Source organism: Carcharhinus amblyrhynchos, chromosome 15 (assembly GCF_965287045.1).
Source record: "Carcharhinus amblyrhynchos chromosome 15, sCarAmb.v2.hapA, whole genome shotgun sequence".
Taxonomy (NCBI): domain Eukaryota; kingdom Metazoa; phylum Chordata; class Chondrichthyes; order Carcharhiniformes; family Carcharhinidae; genus Carcharhinus; species Carcharhinus amblyrhynchos.
In genome coordinates this window covers 15937781-15954101 of record NC_137338.1, presented here as the reverse complement: position 1 = coordinate 15954101, position 16321 = coordinate 15937781, and the positions used below count along the sequence as shown (strand labels likewise).

Genomic DNA, 16321 nt, shown 5'->3' with positions numbered 1-16321 from the left:
TTTGCCAATCAGTGCTTTGCCAATCTATCAGTGCCGCGATGGGTGCACGTGCATTAGTACTGCACTCCCAGCCTCCTGATTGCTGGCTAGCCCAGTGACCCACGCATTGCTGGCCCTCCCACTCTCCCACGGTCTGGTCATTGGCCCCCTAAGCATGACCCAGCCCAGTTCAATCACCCGCCAAATCCTTCAAAAATACGCCAATGGCAGGTGGTAATAGGGGAAGAGACTCTTGGTCAGCTGTGCTTGATGTGGAATGGTGCCCCTAGAGTTATAAGCATCTGTTGACAGGCTCCAGGAATAATCTTGCTATGGGAACAGATGAAAATCACCTTGTACACAACTAGACGAGGGAAGAGAAACAACAGTAACCTACTGCAGCATCCAAACCACTGTGCAGAGCTTTCAGAAAAGAGCATATGTTCTTTTTTTTTAAGAATTCTGAATTACATTTTTCTTTTTCTTGCATTGTGTCAGTTATCAGGAAAATTAACAAAGCTAATTAACAAAATTACTTCATTTCATTGAATGATAGGTATAGATTCCGTAACATGTTGCTGCACAGTAACCCCAAAGAGTAAAACTGAGAAATTAAACTCTCTCACTGCATCACCAATTCATCACTAATTCCCAACCACCAGATTATGAACTCTTAATTTACGTTTGATTTATAGTGACTGAGAATAGACATGATGCAGACTCAATCCTGTCAATTTTCTGCCTTCTTCTTTTCTATGTTACTTTGATGCTCAGATTTTTAGGGTAAGGATCAGAAACTCCAGCATATTATTAGCATCCAACAATTTGCTATTTTGGCATTAATGTGAGGATATGTTTCATTCCAGGCATGATTCTACTGACACACTAGGAAACATTTATCAAAATCAATTTTATTTAACAAAACAGTTTAACTGTAATAAATGATATAGCTTAACTTTGAACAATACTTAAACAAGACAAGATACAATTCTTAACTGCTAACCTCTCATTATGAGTTCCAATTCAAGCAATATTTCTCTTATAGGCTCAAACGCCCTCTTTAAAATTAGTCAGCAAAATACAAGCTCACTTGCTTATGCTTAAGTTAGTTAATAGTTCTAGAGCTCTCAGAGATGCCTTTTCAGAGAGAAAAAGAGAGGGAAGGAGAGAGAGAGAGAGAGAGAGAGAGAGTCTGCTTCCTTCTGCTAGTCCAGACAGCAAACTACTTGTGTTGTTTAAAAATGAAAGTGTTCCCTCCCTGCAAGCTTAGATCCTCTCATTAAGTATATGACCCTGTCCCTGTCAATCAACTTAATCAAAATTCTACACTGAAACACCCAGGGGAACCTAAGTAAACATAAATGTGTTCGCTTAGCTTAAAACAAACAGCCCAGGTACTTATCATGTTCCCCCAGGTACCGATTTAAAATATTTCTTAGACAAATCAGCACCTTGCAAACCAGATCAGAATTCTAAATATACCCTTACACAAAACATGATAAACATATCTTAAAGCCACACAACCATCACAATGCCAAGAAAGATCAATAGAATTTTGGTTGAATTTCATTAGTTCTTGTTTATATTGAAAATGGGCACTCCAGTCGGCCTCAGAGGATATGTCACAGGTCCTTGTGAAATTAAAATACATGAAGTATTGTGTTTGTACATAATATGACCTAATTAGCTAGAATTAACTGTAGCAAAAGTTTTCAGTTTGTTAGTTTTTGATTGAAAGAATGTAGATGTGTAGCCAGTATAGTTAAATATTTTGACACATCATCAACAAGTGAGAAACTATTGAAAGGTATGTTAACAAATGTATAATTTTCTCTGTTAAACCTTTCAGCATAACTCAATGGCAGCTTAAATATTGACCATCCGTACTAATAAAAGGACATCTTAATTCACTATTTTATACTTTTTATGTAGATAAATTGGAAGAATATCTCTAATTACCAATAAAATGTATTTCTTTTCTAACATTACTGCTAATTCTTCAATTCATATCACAAAACAAATAGAGAATTGCGGAATTGCATTGAAGAATTATATTGCATCACATCATAGACTCAGATGTTTCACTTCATTGGGAAGGATTTTCGGTTTTCTATCTGACCTTTTGCAAGAGGGACATAGTGCTCAAGTCAAGTATTGTTTTGAAGAACTGTAGGATGATGAGCTGAGCACTGAAACAATAATATTTACAGACTACAAAAAGTCAAGCCATTCATGCTTTAGTGTTTTGTAGGAATTTAAACTGGATTTTTGATTATCTTTCCGCTTCAAAAAAAAACTTTTAATCAAAGCTTTCTTCGCGACATAGCATAAATACTAATAGTAATTGTCATGGTCAACAATGTGGCATTGTGAATGAATACAATAGACATTTAAGAAAGTAATTTCAGTATTTCTGGCAAGGTTGACATTTATTACCTGTTCTTCCATATCTAAAGAAGGTGAGGGTGGGCTTTCTTCATTAGCAGTTTGATACAATGGAGTGGCTTGCTAAACCACTCCACAGAACAGTAAAAAGTCAACCATAAGGCTCAACATTGGCAGGACTGGAAGATCCTGTTAGTGGGACAGGCTGGAGAATTCCGCCCAATATTAATCTGCCTGCAGAAGTTTAAGCTAGTCCACTTAAATTAACAGCCATGTTTGAAGGCGTGGCCAATATAGTCAAAGATAACATTTCTACCTTTGAATGATAAGTGACCCAAGGTACTTCCATATCTTAATTATTTTGAACCCACTGTGAAAATTATGCGCGTATTTCATAAATCAAGTTTTTCAATACAGTTAATCACCCCCAGTTTTTACCCCATTGAAAAATAATTACACACGGGGACAAATGTTAGTCAGTAGACCCATTGTAAGTTTGGAAACTGGACAAACTTGTTCCCTGGTGAAGGAAAAGGAAAGACCATTTAATCCAACAGTAAGAACTAAAACTCTATGATTGAAGTCAAAGTGGTGATGCAGCTAATAAACATCACTCAATTAAATTACCACAAAGCACTTAATAGAAACTTCCATTTCTATACTCTCAATCATACTTTCTTCATTCAATACAGATACCAGGGATACAGCCTTCAAGGATACTGTATGATGAACATTCAATTACTGAGCAGGAAATGTAGATTTACAATTACTTCACCAAAACAAAAATGGTCTCTGTGGAATAAATCATCTCATATTCATTAGTGTACAAACAGTATCAGTTATTCTTTGCTTTTTTTTTGAATCATAAAATCCTACGGTACAGAAGGAAGCCATTTGCCCCATCAAATTTGTACCGGCCACAATCCCACCCAAGCCCTATCCCCATAACCCCATGCATTTACCCTAGCTAATCCCCCTGACGCTAAGGGACAATTTAGTATGGCCAATCCAGCTAACCCACACATCGGTGGACTGTGAGAGCACCCGGAGGAAACCCACAAAGACATGGGGAGAACATGCAAACTCCACATAGACAGTGACCCAAGCCGGGAATCGAACCCAGATCCCTGGCATGATGAGGCAGCAGTGGTAACCACTGTGCTACCATGCCGCCCATGAGCTAACAAATAGAAATAAAGTTTGTGCCAAAGATCTAAAGAGATTCTTGGACCGCTCTCAACCGCTGCTTGGTTCAGCTGGGCGATATAGCTCCCTAAATTAATATCCAAAACCTTAATCATGGAAGAATATTCCTGTCACCACACAACATTTTTGCTTTCTGTATAAGTCATTCATGTGTCCTCTCTCTCTGTGAAACTGATCATTCAGAACTATTGACACTAAGTTATGAATAGCTTAAAGTCATGACCCATGTCCCCCCCCCCCCCACCACCAACACTGGCTGAAACCATTCAAGTTCTTTAAACTTAGAATCCTTGTTGCAGCAGAAAAAAAAGTAAGGCTTTCAGTTTGTAATTCTGGGTTTAATTTTAATCCAGGTCCCTGAGGTGAAAGAATAATATTTGAAACCAGCTGCATGGCCCAGTTGTGCCTTCACCTGTAATTTTGTACCATAGCTCAGCAGTCAACATTAAGATGTGCAGCTCAGCATTTGCCATCTTTGTGGAATAACAAAATGACGCAATCTCGCCAGATATCCGGGCGAACGCCCGAGTCCAGAGTATTATTCAATATTTGTAACAATTGTGGAGATGTTACTGCTGCTACAATGTTGTAAAAAAACATTGCTGTGAAGAGATCAGGGCCCTATGAATATGGCACTGAATTGTAGCAATTGTAAGTAATTCCATCCTGATTTGCTATCTCAGAAGTAAATTGCTGTTTAAATATTACAGGTGTTTGGGCTGGTCACAAATATATTGAACTACATTTCCATTGTAATGTAGCTGAAGCTGTTCTTAGCTGTTAATATACTGACAATTCTTCCCCAGTCTCTCCACATTGTGCCTTTAAGACCAACACAAAGTTCTTGTGTCTTTTAGTGAGGTGAACACAGTGAAGTGGAATGGAATATAGGACTGAAATGAATGTTTGTGTTCCGTTATATCCGAATTAATTGAAACATCATGAAACTTGGAGCAGGGCCATTGCTATTGTTACATAACTGGAAAATGTAAATTAGAGATTCATGATTTTGCTTTCCATAATTGGATAAGGCATCGTTTGTTCGAGTGAAAATCATTTCATTTTCCCCAAAGAATTTGATGAATTCTCTATTTTTGGATGTTCGTTTTAAGTCTCACTATAAGATATACCATTCCCTAATGGAGATGAATGATGCCTTATTTTTCTCAGGTTTTTAGCCTAAGCCTCATTTAAGTCAGTCATCAGTGGTCAAAGTCTCGACTTGGTGACCCCTGATTTGTTCTCTTAAAACAAAAGGTTGAGAATGAAAATGGCACTGTGCAAAACAATTGCACCATTGAGTCACATAATGCTTAGTAACACTAGGTCACCATTTTAAACACTATAGCTCGAACAGAGAAATTGCATTGGGGGCATGGTGCTGTAGAACACTACACTTAATGGTGTTAACAGTCTGCTTCTTTCTCATCGCTGTAAATCAATATTAAGGTAACATCGTATAACTGCTGGCCACACAACATAGGTGCTTGCATTAAATTTAATTCCAAAATCTTTTCCTGGATAGAAAATCTAAAAAGCGGGAGTCAATAAAAATCATGCTCCATAAACACAGAAGAGAAAATATTGATTCAAATAACAGGTGGATCCTGAAATTGGCATGAAACAGAAATAAGAAAAATATAAAGTGAGATGGAACAGGATATGCTTACACTAACACAATGTTGGTTAAAATACAATAATTTAGTCATACTGTAGATCTCGTTGCAAAATGCTGCAGAATTATCTGTGCCTAAGACTCTGCATACAAATGTTAAAACAACTGGTATTTTGCAGGAATCATTAATTCAGAAATGCAAATTATTGCTGACCTGCTGTATACTCAGTCGTTTCCCTGTTGGCTTTTTAATTGCAGCTAAAAGTGAAAATCAGTACAATGCTGCAAAACTCTCTTCCAATTTATCTCGGAGTAGCTGGACAAGAAGTTCCTAAAATTGATCCCCAGTGTGTGCTGAATTAACGGAGCTTTACCAGGACAGTGGATTAGCGCAGCAGCAATTAGCTTTAGTGCCCCTAGATTAGTGCTGAGAGAATTTGACAAGGATGCCTTGCTTACTGTGCGTGGAGAACTGGGCACAAATGAAGATGAAGAGAAATCATCCTATATACAAATGGTTCCACACAGCTACCATAGTCAACCATGTCCTCACATTAGGCACAAACTTACAGGTCATTCAGGCCACACTCCTACTGCAGCAAGGTTGACCCCCAGCCCAATCTCCGTTCACTGCAGCAGATGGGAAAATCCCACTGGCATGGACGGTGGTAACATTCCGGTCATTGATTTTTTTTTTGATCGTTTATATTCCAGTGAAGATCACGGGCAGGATTCTCCAACCTCACCCACAGCTCGGACACTCCGATCCCACCGCAGAGAACGAAGATTTGGCTGAGCGCCAAACTCTCCATTCTCGCTGGCAGAGGCAGCAAGGAGAGAAGAGCTGGAGAATTTCAGCCCTAAACAAAAATAAGTCATATCTTTACATTAAGTGAGAAAAGGATTGTCTCAGCTTTAATGTCTCCATCAGCAAATTGCTCAGTAACGCTCATCATCAAGTCAAGTTAACTAAATAGATTTAGTTAATTTAACTTCATTTAGGGGGTCGGTTTAGTTCATTTGGCTGGACAGCTGGTTGGTGATGCAGAGCAATGCCAACAGCACAGGTTTAATTCCCATACTGGCATGAGGTTATTCTTGGGGTGGCACAGTGGTTAGCACTGCTGCAGGGACCCGGGTTCAATTCCTAGCTTGGATCTGTGTGGAGTTTGCACATTCTCCCCATGTCTGCGTGGGTTTCCTCCAGATGCTCTGGTTTCCTCCCACATGTGCGGGTTAGATGCATGCTAAATCGGCTTAGAGTCCCGAGATTCATAGTTAAAGGGACTAGCAGGGTAAATATGGGAGGTTACAGGGATAGGGCTTAGGTGGGATTATTGTCGGTGCAGACTCGATGGGCCGAATAGCCTCCTTCTGCATTGCAGGGTTTCTATGATTCTATGAGATGTGATTAACTCCGTTTCTATCCACAGATGCTGCATGACCTTCTGTGTATTTCCAGCATTTTTGTTTTTATTTCAGATTTCCAGCATCTGCAGCTTTTTGCTTTTGAATTAACTATCGATTGCAAACCAGCACACGCCCATCACATATTTAATTCCTTCTTGGGCAGTCCCTTGGAATAGAGGGTGATTTGCTTCCACTCCAGTTTGATGAGCTCTGAAATGGCTGATAAAACTAATGTGCGGTCTGCACTTGTGAGACAGGTGCTGTTGGACGGGTTGGATAGATGGATTGTTTGGAGATTTGGATGCTCCCTCTGATGTCTTGACTTCACCTCTGCACGTTCTGGAAGTCTCTCAATGCATCCAGAGCCTTCTCTATTTCAACTGGTCACAAGTCAAGGACTCTGGTGAGTTGGCATGGATATTTGACCTCTCCAGGAATGCTTTGGAGGCATCCCTGAAATATTTCTGTTGTCCTCCTGGGAGGAGGTGTCCTGACCAGATTGAAACAATGGCACAAGAAAATTAACATGGAATGCCTCAAAGATCCCGCTTCAGTGTTTCACTGCCAACTTCTCAACACACCTCCATCAGGAGCTACAGGGTGCTCCTGGAACCTGAACAAACCTGAAGTTTACCATAACAGCATCTGTAAGAAAGTTCATGGCCTCTCTATCAGAAATCATTGTGATCACCAGGAAACAGTATGACTGGTTTGATGGAAAGCAACCAAGAGAAAGAGGACTTAATCCAGCATAAACGCAAAACTTTCACTAACTGGACATTTCATTACAGCTCAAGGGAAAAGCAGCACTCCTATAGGTGACTGAAGGCAGCAGTACAGCATAAAACCTGTGACATAAAGAACAAATGATGGTCAGAAAGAACGTGGGTAATCCAACAAATCATGGACAACAAGTCAGTGTGGTCACGATGATCAATGGCCCAAGTACTCAAGGGTCGACCCTGCGGAGAGCCAAAAATGGAGGGGAACCCTTCAAAGTCAGGGAAGCAGTCAGTGCTACTGGAAGAACTCTATAACCACTCTGTGTTGGATTTGCACATCTTCAACTCCATTCCTTAATATTCCGTCTGGCTTGGTCTCAACACCGCCCAGGCCTGGAGTAAAGTTAAAAAAGCAACTCGACAGTTGAAAAACAAGGCCTCTGAAATTCCTGTGGGAATTTGAAACATGATGGGGATACATTCCTAGCCAACTTCACAGAGCTTGTGCCGGGAGATCTCAGGGAAGCTGCAGTCATGACCATATTGAAGGTTTTCCCTTTAAGGACAACACAGCAGAATAAGGGTCACCTGACCTAGGTAACCAATCAGAACTCAAGAGTGGGGAATCACCCCGGGGGAGGAGATCTCCTAGGCAGAGGTATTTGCGAATTAAGATCACTAAATAAATCCCTTTTGTTCACTAATGAAGTTGCTGAAAGTGCCACATTACAGTGGTCAAGTCTGATTGAGATAACTATATATTCAGTAACGTACTCCAGCAATGGGTAAATAGTTCCAGAAGACATGGGGAGAGAATTGACAAGAAAAATATCAGCAAAGAACTATAATTGTCCTGCCGAGGGCTGAGTCCATGCTGATGCTGTGGGGCCACACAAGTGAACTGACCCAACAAATGTGGTCTCTCCAAGGTCTGAACTGACAATTGCTTTTTTAACCTTACTCCAGGCTTGGGTGGTGCTGAGACCAGGCCCGACAGGGTATTAAGGAACAGAGTTGAAGATGTGCAAGTCCGACACAGAGTGGTTATAGCATTGTCTCCAGTGAGCACTGACTGCTTCCCTGACCTTGACCTTGTTTCTCTTCCATCCTTGGCTCTCCACAGGGTTGGCCCTTGGGCCACAGATCATCATGATCACACTGACAATGCTGTGTCCTCCACCAAGCAGGCAATGGGATAGGGCAAGAAACTTAATCTCAACAACTTCTGATTAAACCTTTGGTGAGGTCACAGTGGTACTCAATGTTTCAATGCAATAAAATGTCACAGAAAAAGGATTTTTGGAGTTAATCATATTTTTAAATGCTTGCAGTACCAATACTAAAACTCCCACTCAAGGAGTGGGAGTGTTGTTTCTGGGAATTGTCTATGAGGTACATCAGTTAAGCTTGAATCTGCTGAATGTTTTTGGCAGTTTTGAAATATAGGTATAAACTTATTAGAACAATTACTTAAACAACCTAGGTGTTTGGGATTCCAAATTATATTTTCACTGTCAAACATCAGTGACTTGAACATGACAGTTTTGTCATGCCAGGAAGCACTATCCATTAGGAAAAAATGATGGAAGAATATCAGCTATTAATTAAGTCCCAACCAAAGAGAAAATAAGTCACAAGGTACTGGTCCATTTTATGGACATGTTGATTAATATTAAAATGGTACAACAGTTTAATTCACTCCTCTGAATATGCTTCCCTGTCTCCTCCTCTGCATGCAGTTGCTTAGCATCAATATATACAAATCTGTAATATATTGAAAGTTGATGCTACAAAACAGTTTGTGGAGGAGTGGTGCACACTTCCTGTGTCACATTTGCTTTTTATAGCAGTTGCCTGTCATACTTTCCTATTCACTCTCAGCACCCGTAGTTCGGCTCGCTTAAATAAAGAAATATATTGACAGCCTCAGGAATGAAAAATTTGAGGAGGTATGTGTGGTTATTGCCCTTGACTGGCTGAATATTCTTGCTCTGCAAATACCCCCATGCCCCTGTGATACTGCAGTGCTGGTATTGATATTCTGATGCACTGCACCTACATATTGCCTCAAAAGATTATTTATGAATACAATAATAATAGTGATGGTTCAGTGGTTAAATACATTATTTGGTATGCGGTGTATTGCAAAAATTGAAAAAACTTCAGATTTAATACCTGGTCTTTGTTCAGCAAGGGAGCAGTAGAAGTGTTGGGTCAGAGGTTGCAGTCAGTAGTAAATAAATGGTGCCAGACATTCATTATACTCACCTTTGGCCATAGATTTTCTGTGGAGTTTTGCACTGTAATTTGCATAATTAGAAAGCTTTTTTTCCATTTGAATATGATAAACAACTGTATATCTCCTTAATCAATCTTACTGAAGAACAATTGCTATTGGAAACATAGAAATTAGGTGGTGCAGGAATAGGCCCTTCGAGGCCTCACCACTCTTCAATATGACCATGGCTGATCATATACTTTCAATATCCCACTCCCGCTTTCTCTCCATACCCCTTAATCCCGTTAGCCACAAGGGCCACATCCAGCTCCCTGTTGAACATACCTAACAAACTGGTTGAGAATAATTCTCTGCCAAACTGTGTACAGATAATGAAACAGAAAGAAAACAGGATTGAGACAGACAGAGATAAGAGAAAATGTTCATATTTTAAAAAAAGACCCCAGCAATCATGAAAGTCTGAAGGAATGAGTCTCAACACTTGTAAAACATTTTCTTTTAGTACCAGAGAAGTTGTCTGGCAATAATTAAGACTCAGCATACAATTAAAAATGTCCTTAAATTAGAATGGCCCAGCCCTAACATTTCTGGTGTAGTGTCAGTATAGAAATTACACATCACTACATTTGAATGCAATGTCTCTGAGCACGATAGTGTTATGATGAAGCTTCTGCAAGTGAAGAGCAAATTGCACAGCAATATCTAATTTCTGTGTTTAACGACACATGTGCAGTTGTTGGAAAATGCTGTCCAATTTACACTTTAATAACGGTGAGTAGTTTTCACCATAAAATACAAGCCATTATGTTTGGCTCCAGTTCCTGCTAAATGTGAGGAACTCAGTTAAGATAACTGCCTGATGACACTTAGTGCTGTGATACCCTGTTATTTGCCCTGTTGACCCTCACCATGAATGTTCACTTATGAAGAATCTTGGATGAGATGAGAGAAAGCTGTCTCCCACTGAGCAGTCACTTCAGGAGAGCAGGAAAGGTGGGTGTAGCTAGGGAAAGGAATTTGGAAAATAACAGTAACTGTAATAACTTCTCACCAAATTTGTGAAACTTTCAAAGCCTTGAACTAGTTGTCTTAAAAATGTTTTAATATTTTCTTCCAAAATTGTCTCCGTGGCAAGAAGAAAAGAATAATAATCAACATGTGATTTTGTGACTTGAAAGTTGTTTCTAGTGGGGTTTTGCAGGGCTTGGCACTGAGTCCCTTGCTTTTTGTCACAAATGTATATATTAACGATTAAAACTGAATTGAAGGGGGAATGATGAAGAAATCCGCAGGTTATACAAAAGTTGACTACATGATTGTGAGTGAGGAAGAAAGCTGTAGACTATAAGATGTTAAAATACTGGTCAACTAAGCAGAAATGTAATAATGGAATTCAATCCAGAAAAATGTGAGGTAGTGTATTTGCTTAGGGAAAATAAGGTAGGGCAATGCACAATAAATGGTAGGATATTGAGAACTCTAAATGAACAGGGGGATTTTGGAGTGCATTGCACAGATCCCTGAAGATAGCAGGACAGATAGATAGGTGATTCGGAAGCCATACCAGACACTTCCCCCAAGTGTCCGGTATGGCTTCCGAACCACCTATCTATTAATTGAGGCAAAGAATATAACAGCAGTGAGATTATGCTAGAATTCTTGAAAATACAAGTTAGGTCACACCCAGAATACAGCTTATGGTTCTGTCACCACCTTACAGGAAAGCTGTGATCAAATTAGGCAGGATGCAGAGGAGATTCAACAGGATGTTGCCAGGAGAAATCTGGCTGGGAAGAAAGACTAGATGGTGTGGGCAAATACTCTTCCTTGCAACAGAAGCAGATGAGAGTGTTTTAATTGAGATGTACAAAATTATGAGGGATCTAAAATAGAATAGATTAGAAAGATTTATTTTCCTTAATAATTATATCAATAATCTGGGGCCAGAGATTTAATGTAATTAGTGGAAGATTTAGAAGAGATGGGGGTGAAGAGATCTTTTAGTGGTGGAAGGTTTAAAATCATTGCTTGAAAGGGTGATAGAGGAGAAAACGTGCACTTAAAAAAAAACTTGGCAAAGCACTTGAACTGCCGTAACCCACAAGGTGACAGGCCAACAGCTGAAAACTTGGATCAGGTTGAATATCTCTTCTTCAGCCAACACATAGAAAGGGCCTCTTTCACTGCCACAAAGTTAAGCTTCTATGATTTCTAGAAAAGTTGTGTGATATTTTTCACCCCTCCAATCTTCCTGTTCTACTGCTCTTCTGAAAGTAAAGACACATGCAAAGGATGGTCCCATGCGAGGAATGGTTCAACAGAATCATACAGTGCAGAAGAGGCCCCTCTGTTCATTGAGTCTGCACTGATTTGTGAGAAACACTTGACCTCCCACCTAATCCCTTTTACCAGCACTTGGCCCATGGCTTTGAATGTTCTGACGTGCCAAGTGCTCATTTGGGTACTTTTTAAAGGATGTGAGGAAACCTGTCTCTACCACCTTTCCAGGCAGTGAAGTCTCTGGGTAAAAATGTTTTTCTCACATCATTCCTAAATCCCCTGTCCCTCACCTTGAACCTATGTCCCCACATGACTGACCCTTCAACTAAGGGGAACAGTTGCCCCTTATCCACTCTGTCCATGCCTCTCAATCTTGTACACCTCATTCTTCCCTGCTCCAGTGAAAACAATCTAAGCCTATCCAACCTCTCTTCATGACTTAAATGTTCTATCCTAGGTAGCATCCTGGTGAACCTCTTCTGCACCCCCTCCAGTGCAATCACATGCTTCCTACAAGGTGGCAATCAGAACTGCCACACTAGCTGTGGCTCCCCAAAGTTCTACACAACTCCAAAATGACTTTGTACTTTTGTAATGCCTTTTTCATTACCCTACTAACATGCCCTTCTGCCTTCAGAGGTCCACGGACAAACATGTCAAGGTCCTTTTTGTTCCACAGAACTCCCTAGTGTCATGCCATTCACTGAAAACTTCCTTGTTGAATTACTCCTTCCAAAGTGTATCACCTCACACTTTTCAGGGTTAAATTCCATCTGCCACTTATCTGTCCATTCGCCCATTATATCTTTTTGTAGCCCAAATTTCCCTGTTAACCACCCAGCCAATCTTTGTGTCATCTGCAAACATACTAATAAGTGGCAGTTTCCCCTACAGTCAGTGCTTCATGTGTGATCTAGATAGTGAGTGCCAATAATTGATATTTGCATTTCAAATTATTACTGAAAGGGATTACTGAACAATAATGAGAAGAAATACATCAGAATTTAAACACTGAGCTCCATTTTATCTTAGGTTCAACACAGAGTAGGCACAGGCCTTCATTTGTCAAACTTAAACACAATGGGAAAAGGGGCAATGAAAGATATTCTGTTGGAAATACTACTGATGGTAAAATAGACAAACTATGAAGGACCATTCTGACCCAACAATTCCTTTCTTCACGCAGTATAGCTAAATACCATGTTGCACTTTGGTGTGGGCTTTAATGAAACAATATAAACTGATGTAGGAGGACATCATTTCAAAGACATAAAAAGAGAAAGAGAATGAGAAACTTAGAAGATGTAATGTATTCATAATCAAAAACAAAGACTGGTACATGTGCAAAAGATACAAACATTGGCAAAGATAATAAGGTTAACTGTTGAAGAACAATGCACAAAACCGATATGAGCAGAAGAAATGCATGCATGTTTCTTTCTGCCTCTTGTAAAATGGCCAAAATCTTAACTATGATCCAAACTTAAATAACATATTGACTATTGGGCTAAATGAAATCAGTTATCCTGGAGAACAAGGAACAGGGCTAGCCATATCAATATTTTGACAATGTAATGAAGTTTTCTTTATATTCATTGGTGGGACATGGGCATTGCCGGCAGGCCTGCATTAATTATCTATCCCTAGCTGCCCTTGAACTGAGTGGCTTGCTTGACTATTTCAAAGGGCAGTTGAGAGTCAACCACATTGCTGTGGTTATTGAATTCAGATTCCTCCATATGCCTTGGCAGGGTTTGAACCCAAGTCCCCCGAATATTAGTTGAGTTTCTGGATTAATAGTCTAGCAATAATACCACTAGGCCATTGCATAGTTTGGTACTCTGCAACATGTGGTTCATCTGCCAACCACACAAAGCTTTTCCACCATCCAGAAGACACAATTCTGGGATGTATGATGTAATGATATGCTATGAGCAATCACTTGTAACCATATCCATAATATTGACAGCTCAAAGAGGTAGTATTGGCTGAGTAGATTCTCAAAATTAGGAGTCTTTTGCATTATTTCCCATAATGTAATGGTTCAAGAAGGTGGCTCACTATCACCTTCTCAAGGGCAATTTGGAATGGACAATAAATGATGTCCTGGCCAATGACATCCACATCCCGTGAACAAATAAATTAAAAAGAAATGTTTAGTAATAGGTCAAAGCAACCACCATTTTGGTTGGCCTCTCAGTCTTCATGCCTTTACCCTGTCACCTGGCTGCCGAAATATTCCAGAAATACATTCAGTTGCTTCTTCACATCATTATACTATGAGCTTCTTGTGAGTCATTATGGTAGGGAAGAAGGCCATTCAAGCCCTATTTTGTTTCCTTCAGATGTTTTGATTGTTCACATACTTTTAGTTTCATAGAATCCCTACAGTGCAGAAGGAGGCCATTCAGCCTATCAAAACTGCACCAACCACAATCCCACCCAGGCCCTGTTCCCTGCTAATCCCCTGATACTAGGGTCAATTTAGCATGGTCAATCCACCTAACCCATGTATCATTGAACTATGGGAGGAAACCGGAGGAAACCCACACAGACATGGGGAGAATGTGCAAACTCCACACAGAGTGACCCGAGGCTGGAATTGAACCAGGATCCCTGGTGCTGTGAGGCAGCAGTGCTAACCACTGTGCCACCGTGCCACTTCAGAGGGTAGTACACATGCTGTAGGCATATCTTTTGTTTCTTTGTTTCTTTTCTTGACCCCCTCACCATTTCTTTTGGCCATGCAAGACTAACCCTCCTGTCTTCTGGCTTCCACCCTATCGCAAACCTTCCTTTGTCCTTGTTCCAGTCACCCCTTGCTCTAGATCTATTACATCCCTATCATTTCCTGATGTAAACTCTTTTATCCCAAAATGTTAATTCCTCTCTCCCTCTGTGTACGTTCCTGCCTTAATTTCATATTTTCAGCATCCTATTTTATATTTGAAGAACTAGCTGCACTTTTACCTCCATTCCTCCAGGAACTCCAGTAAAGTGCCAGAGGACCTAAAAGAAAAGTTTTGTTCTAACCAGTAACAAAGTTCAGTAATGCGACTGATTCGAGATCATTAAAAGCACTTGTTGTAGCTTCCGTTCCAAGTCCTTAAAATCATTCATACAACGAAAATTGGAATCATCTTTAAAGGAATGTATTGGCCAGATTAAATCAAGGCCTCCAACCCAGAAACAAGCACAGAATTCCGAGATGCAATTCTCATTACTCATGCTCAGTTGCAGTTTTCGGAATTTTCTGATCCAAACGTATAATTTATTTGTGAAAACAGGATTCATCTAAGACAATGGTCACAGTGCAAGGCTTTGCACGTATGATTCAGTGCATCATACGAGTCTTGAGAATTGCATGAGTCACCAAGTGCGCTTTAGAAACAGCACACTGACTAGCATTCCAATGATTGAGATTTCTCATCTTTTGTCGACCCCAATATGAAAAATGTCACTGAAAATATCTAAGGTGTTTCATTTTTCAATTTAAAATGAATGGTCTCATTTTTTTGTGTGTGCAAAGTATGAACCAGCATTTAATGCTGCTGGGAGGAAAAAAAAAGCACCTATCTTCACTCGGATCTGATGCGTATAACGGTTCCCTTCATTCCGGCAAATGAATAACTTTGCTTTCAGGGGTAGCGGACGGGCGTCGATTTTCGTATTAAATGCTAGAGAGTCGGTGGACCGTAGTAACAAGTAGAATTGTTACGAGACAGGTAGAGGGAGGATTAAGGGGTAAATTGTGGAACATCCCTAAGATAGCAGGTAATCTCACACACAAGGTGTGGAAAGAAGGGATAAACTCGTCTTTGGACAGCCATATTCATTCATCGATTTTTTTTTGCGGGAGCTAGAGGGACCATCGCATTTACTATAAAGTTAACATAGTTTAACTCTTACCTGCCAAGCAGAGAATGGGCATCCACCATGAGAATCCACAGAGCCACATCTTCAGCGCCTTTCACATCCCAAGTGTTTTGCTTAGAACTCGATACAATCTAATCCCCGATTATGAATTAAATTCCGATTTGCCATTGTAATCGCGCCCTCGCCGCGTCTCACTGTGAAACTGACAGACACAAAAGTATCAAAGCAGGCTTTAACTGGCACCTGTTACTCATCCACCCTGGCCAGGGGTGGGCATTGCCTCGGATCCCAGCGCAGGCAGAGCCGCGGGACCAAACCTGGCCTTAACCATTCAAAGAAATTCACTGGTGCCGCTTCCTTTCCTCGCCAGCTCGCCTGTGGGTTTGAGACAGTGTGGAAAGCGGACAGTAATCCCGTCTCAGAGTTTGCCAGATCCCCCTTCCTGTGGATGGACTTTTCTCATCACATGACTTCATTGATACTGCTTTGGGCTTTGCTGTAGCTGGAACTGACAGCGTTACAAAACATGTTACAATGAACTGCAGCCTGTTCCTATTCATTTGACAATTTTCCCATTTTTATCGTAGAGTTTCTTAAAGCCTTCGTTTT

At 40.3% G+C, this 16321-nt stretch overlaps 1 protein-coding gene across 3 annotated transcripts in view; it reads right to left on the bottom strand.

The window, feature by feature from the left end:
- LOC145353095 (immunoglobulin-like domain-containing receptor 2) overlaps window positions 1-16017 on the bottom strand; it is a 111729-nt gene extending 95712 nt beyond the window's left edge. For all 3 annotated transcript variants that reach the window (XM_080203457.1, XM_080203458.1, XM_080203459.1), the window contains exon 1: window positions 15746-16017. In XM_080203457.1, coding sequence (XP_080059583.1) covers window positions 15746-15794 — 49 coding nt within the window. In that variant the 5' untranslated portion in view covers window positions 15795-16017. The remainder of the gene's footprint in view (window positions 1-15745) is intronic.
- Window positions 16018-16321: the final 304 nt, after the last annotated feature.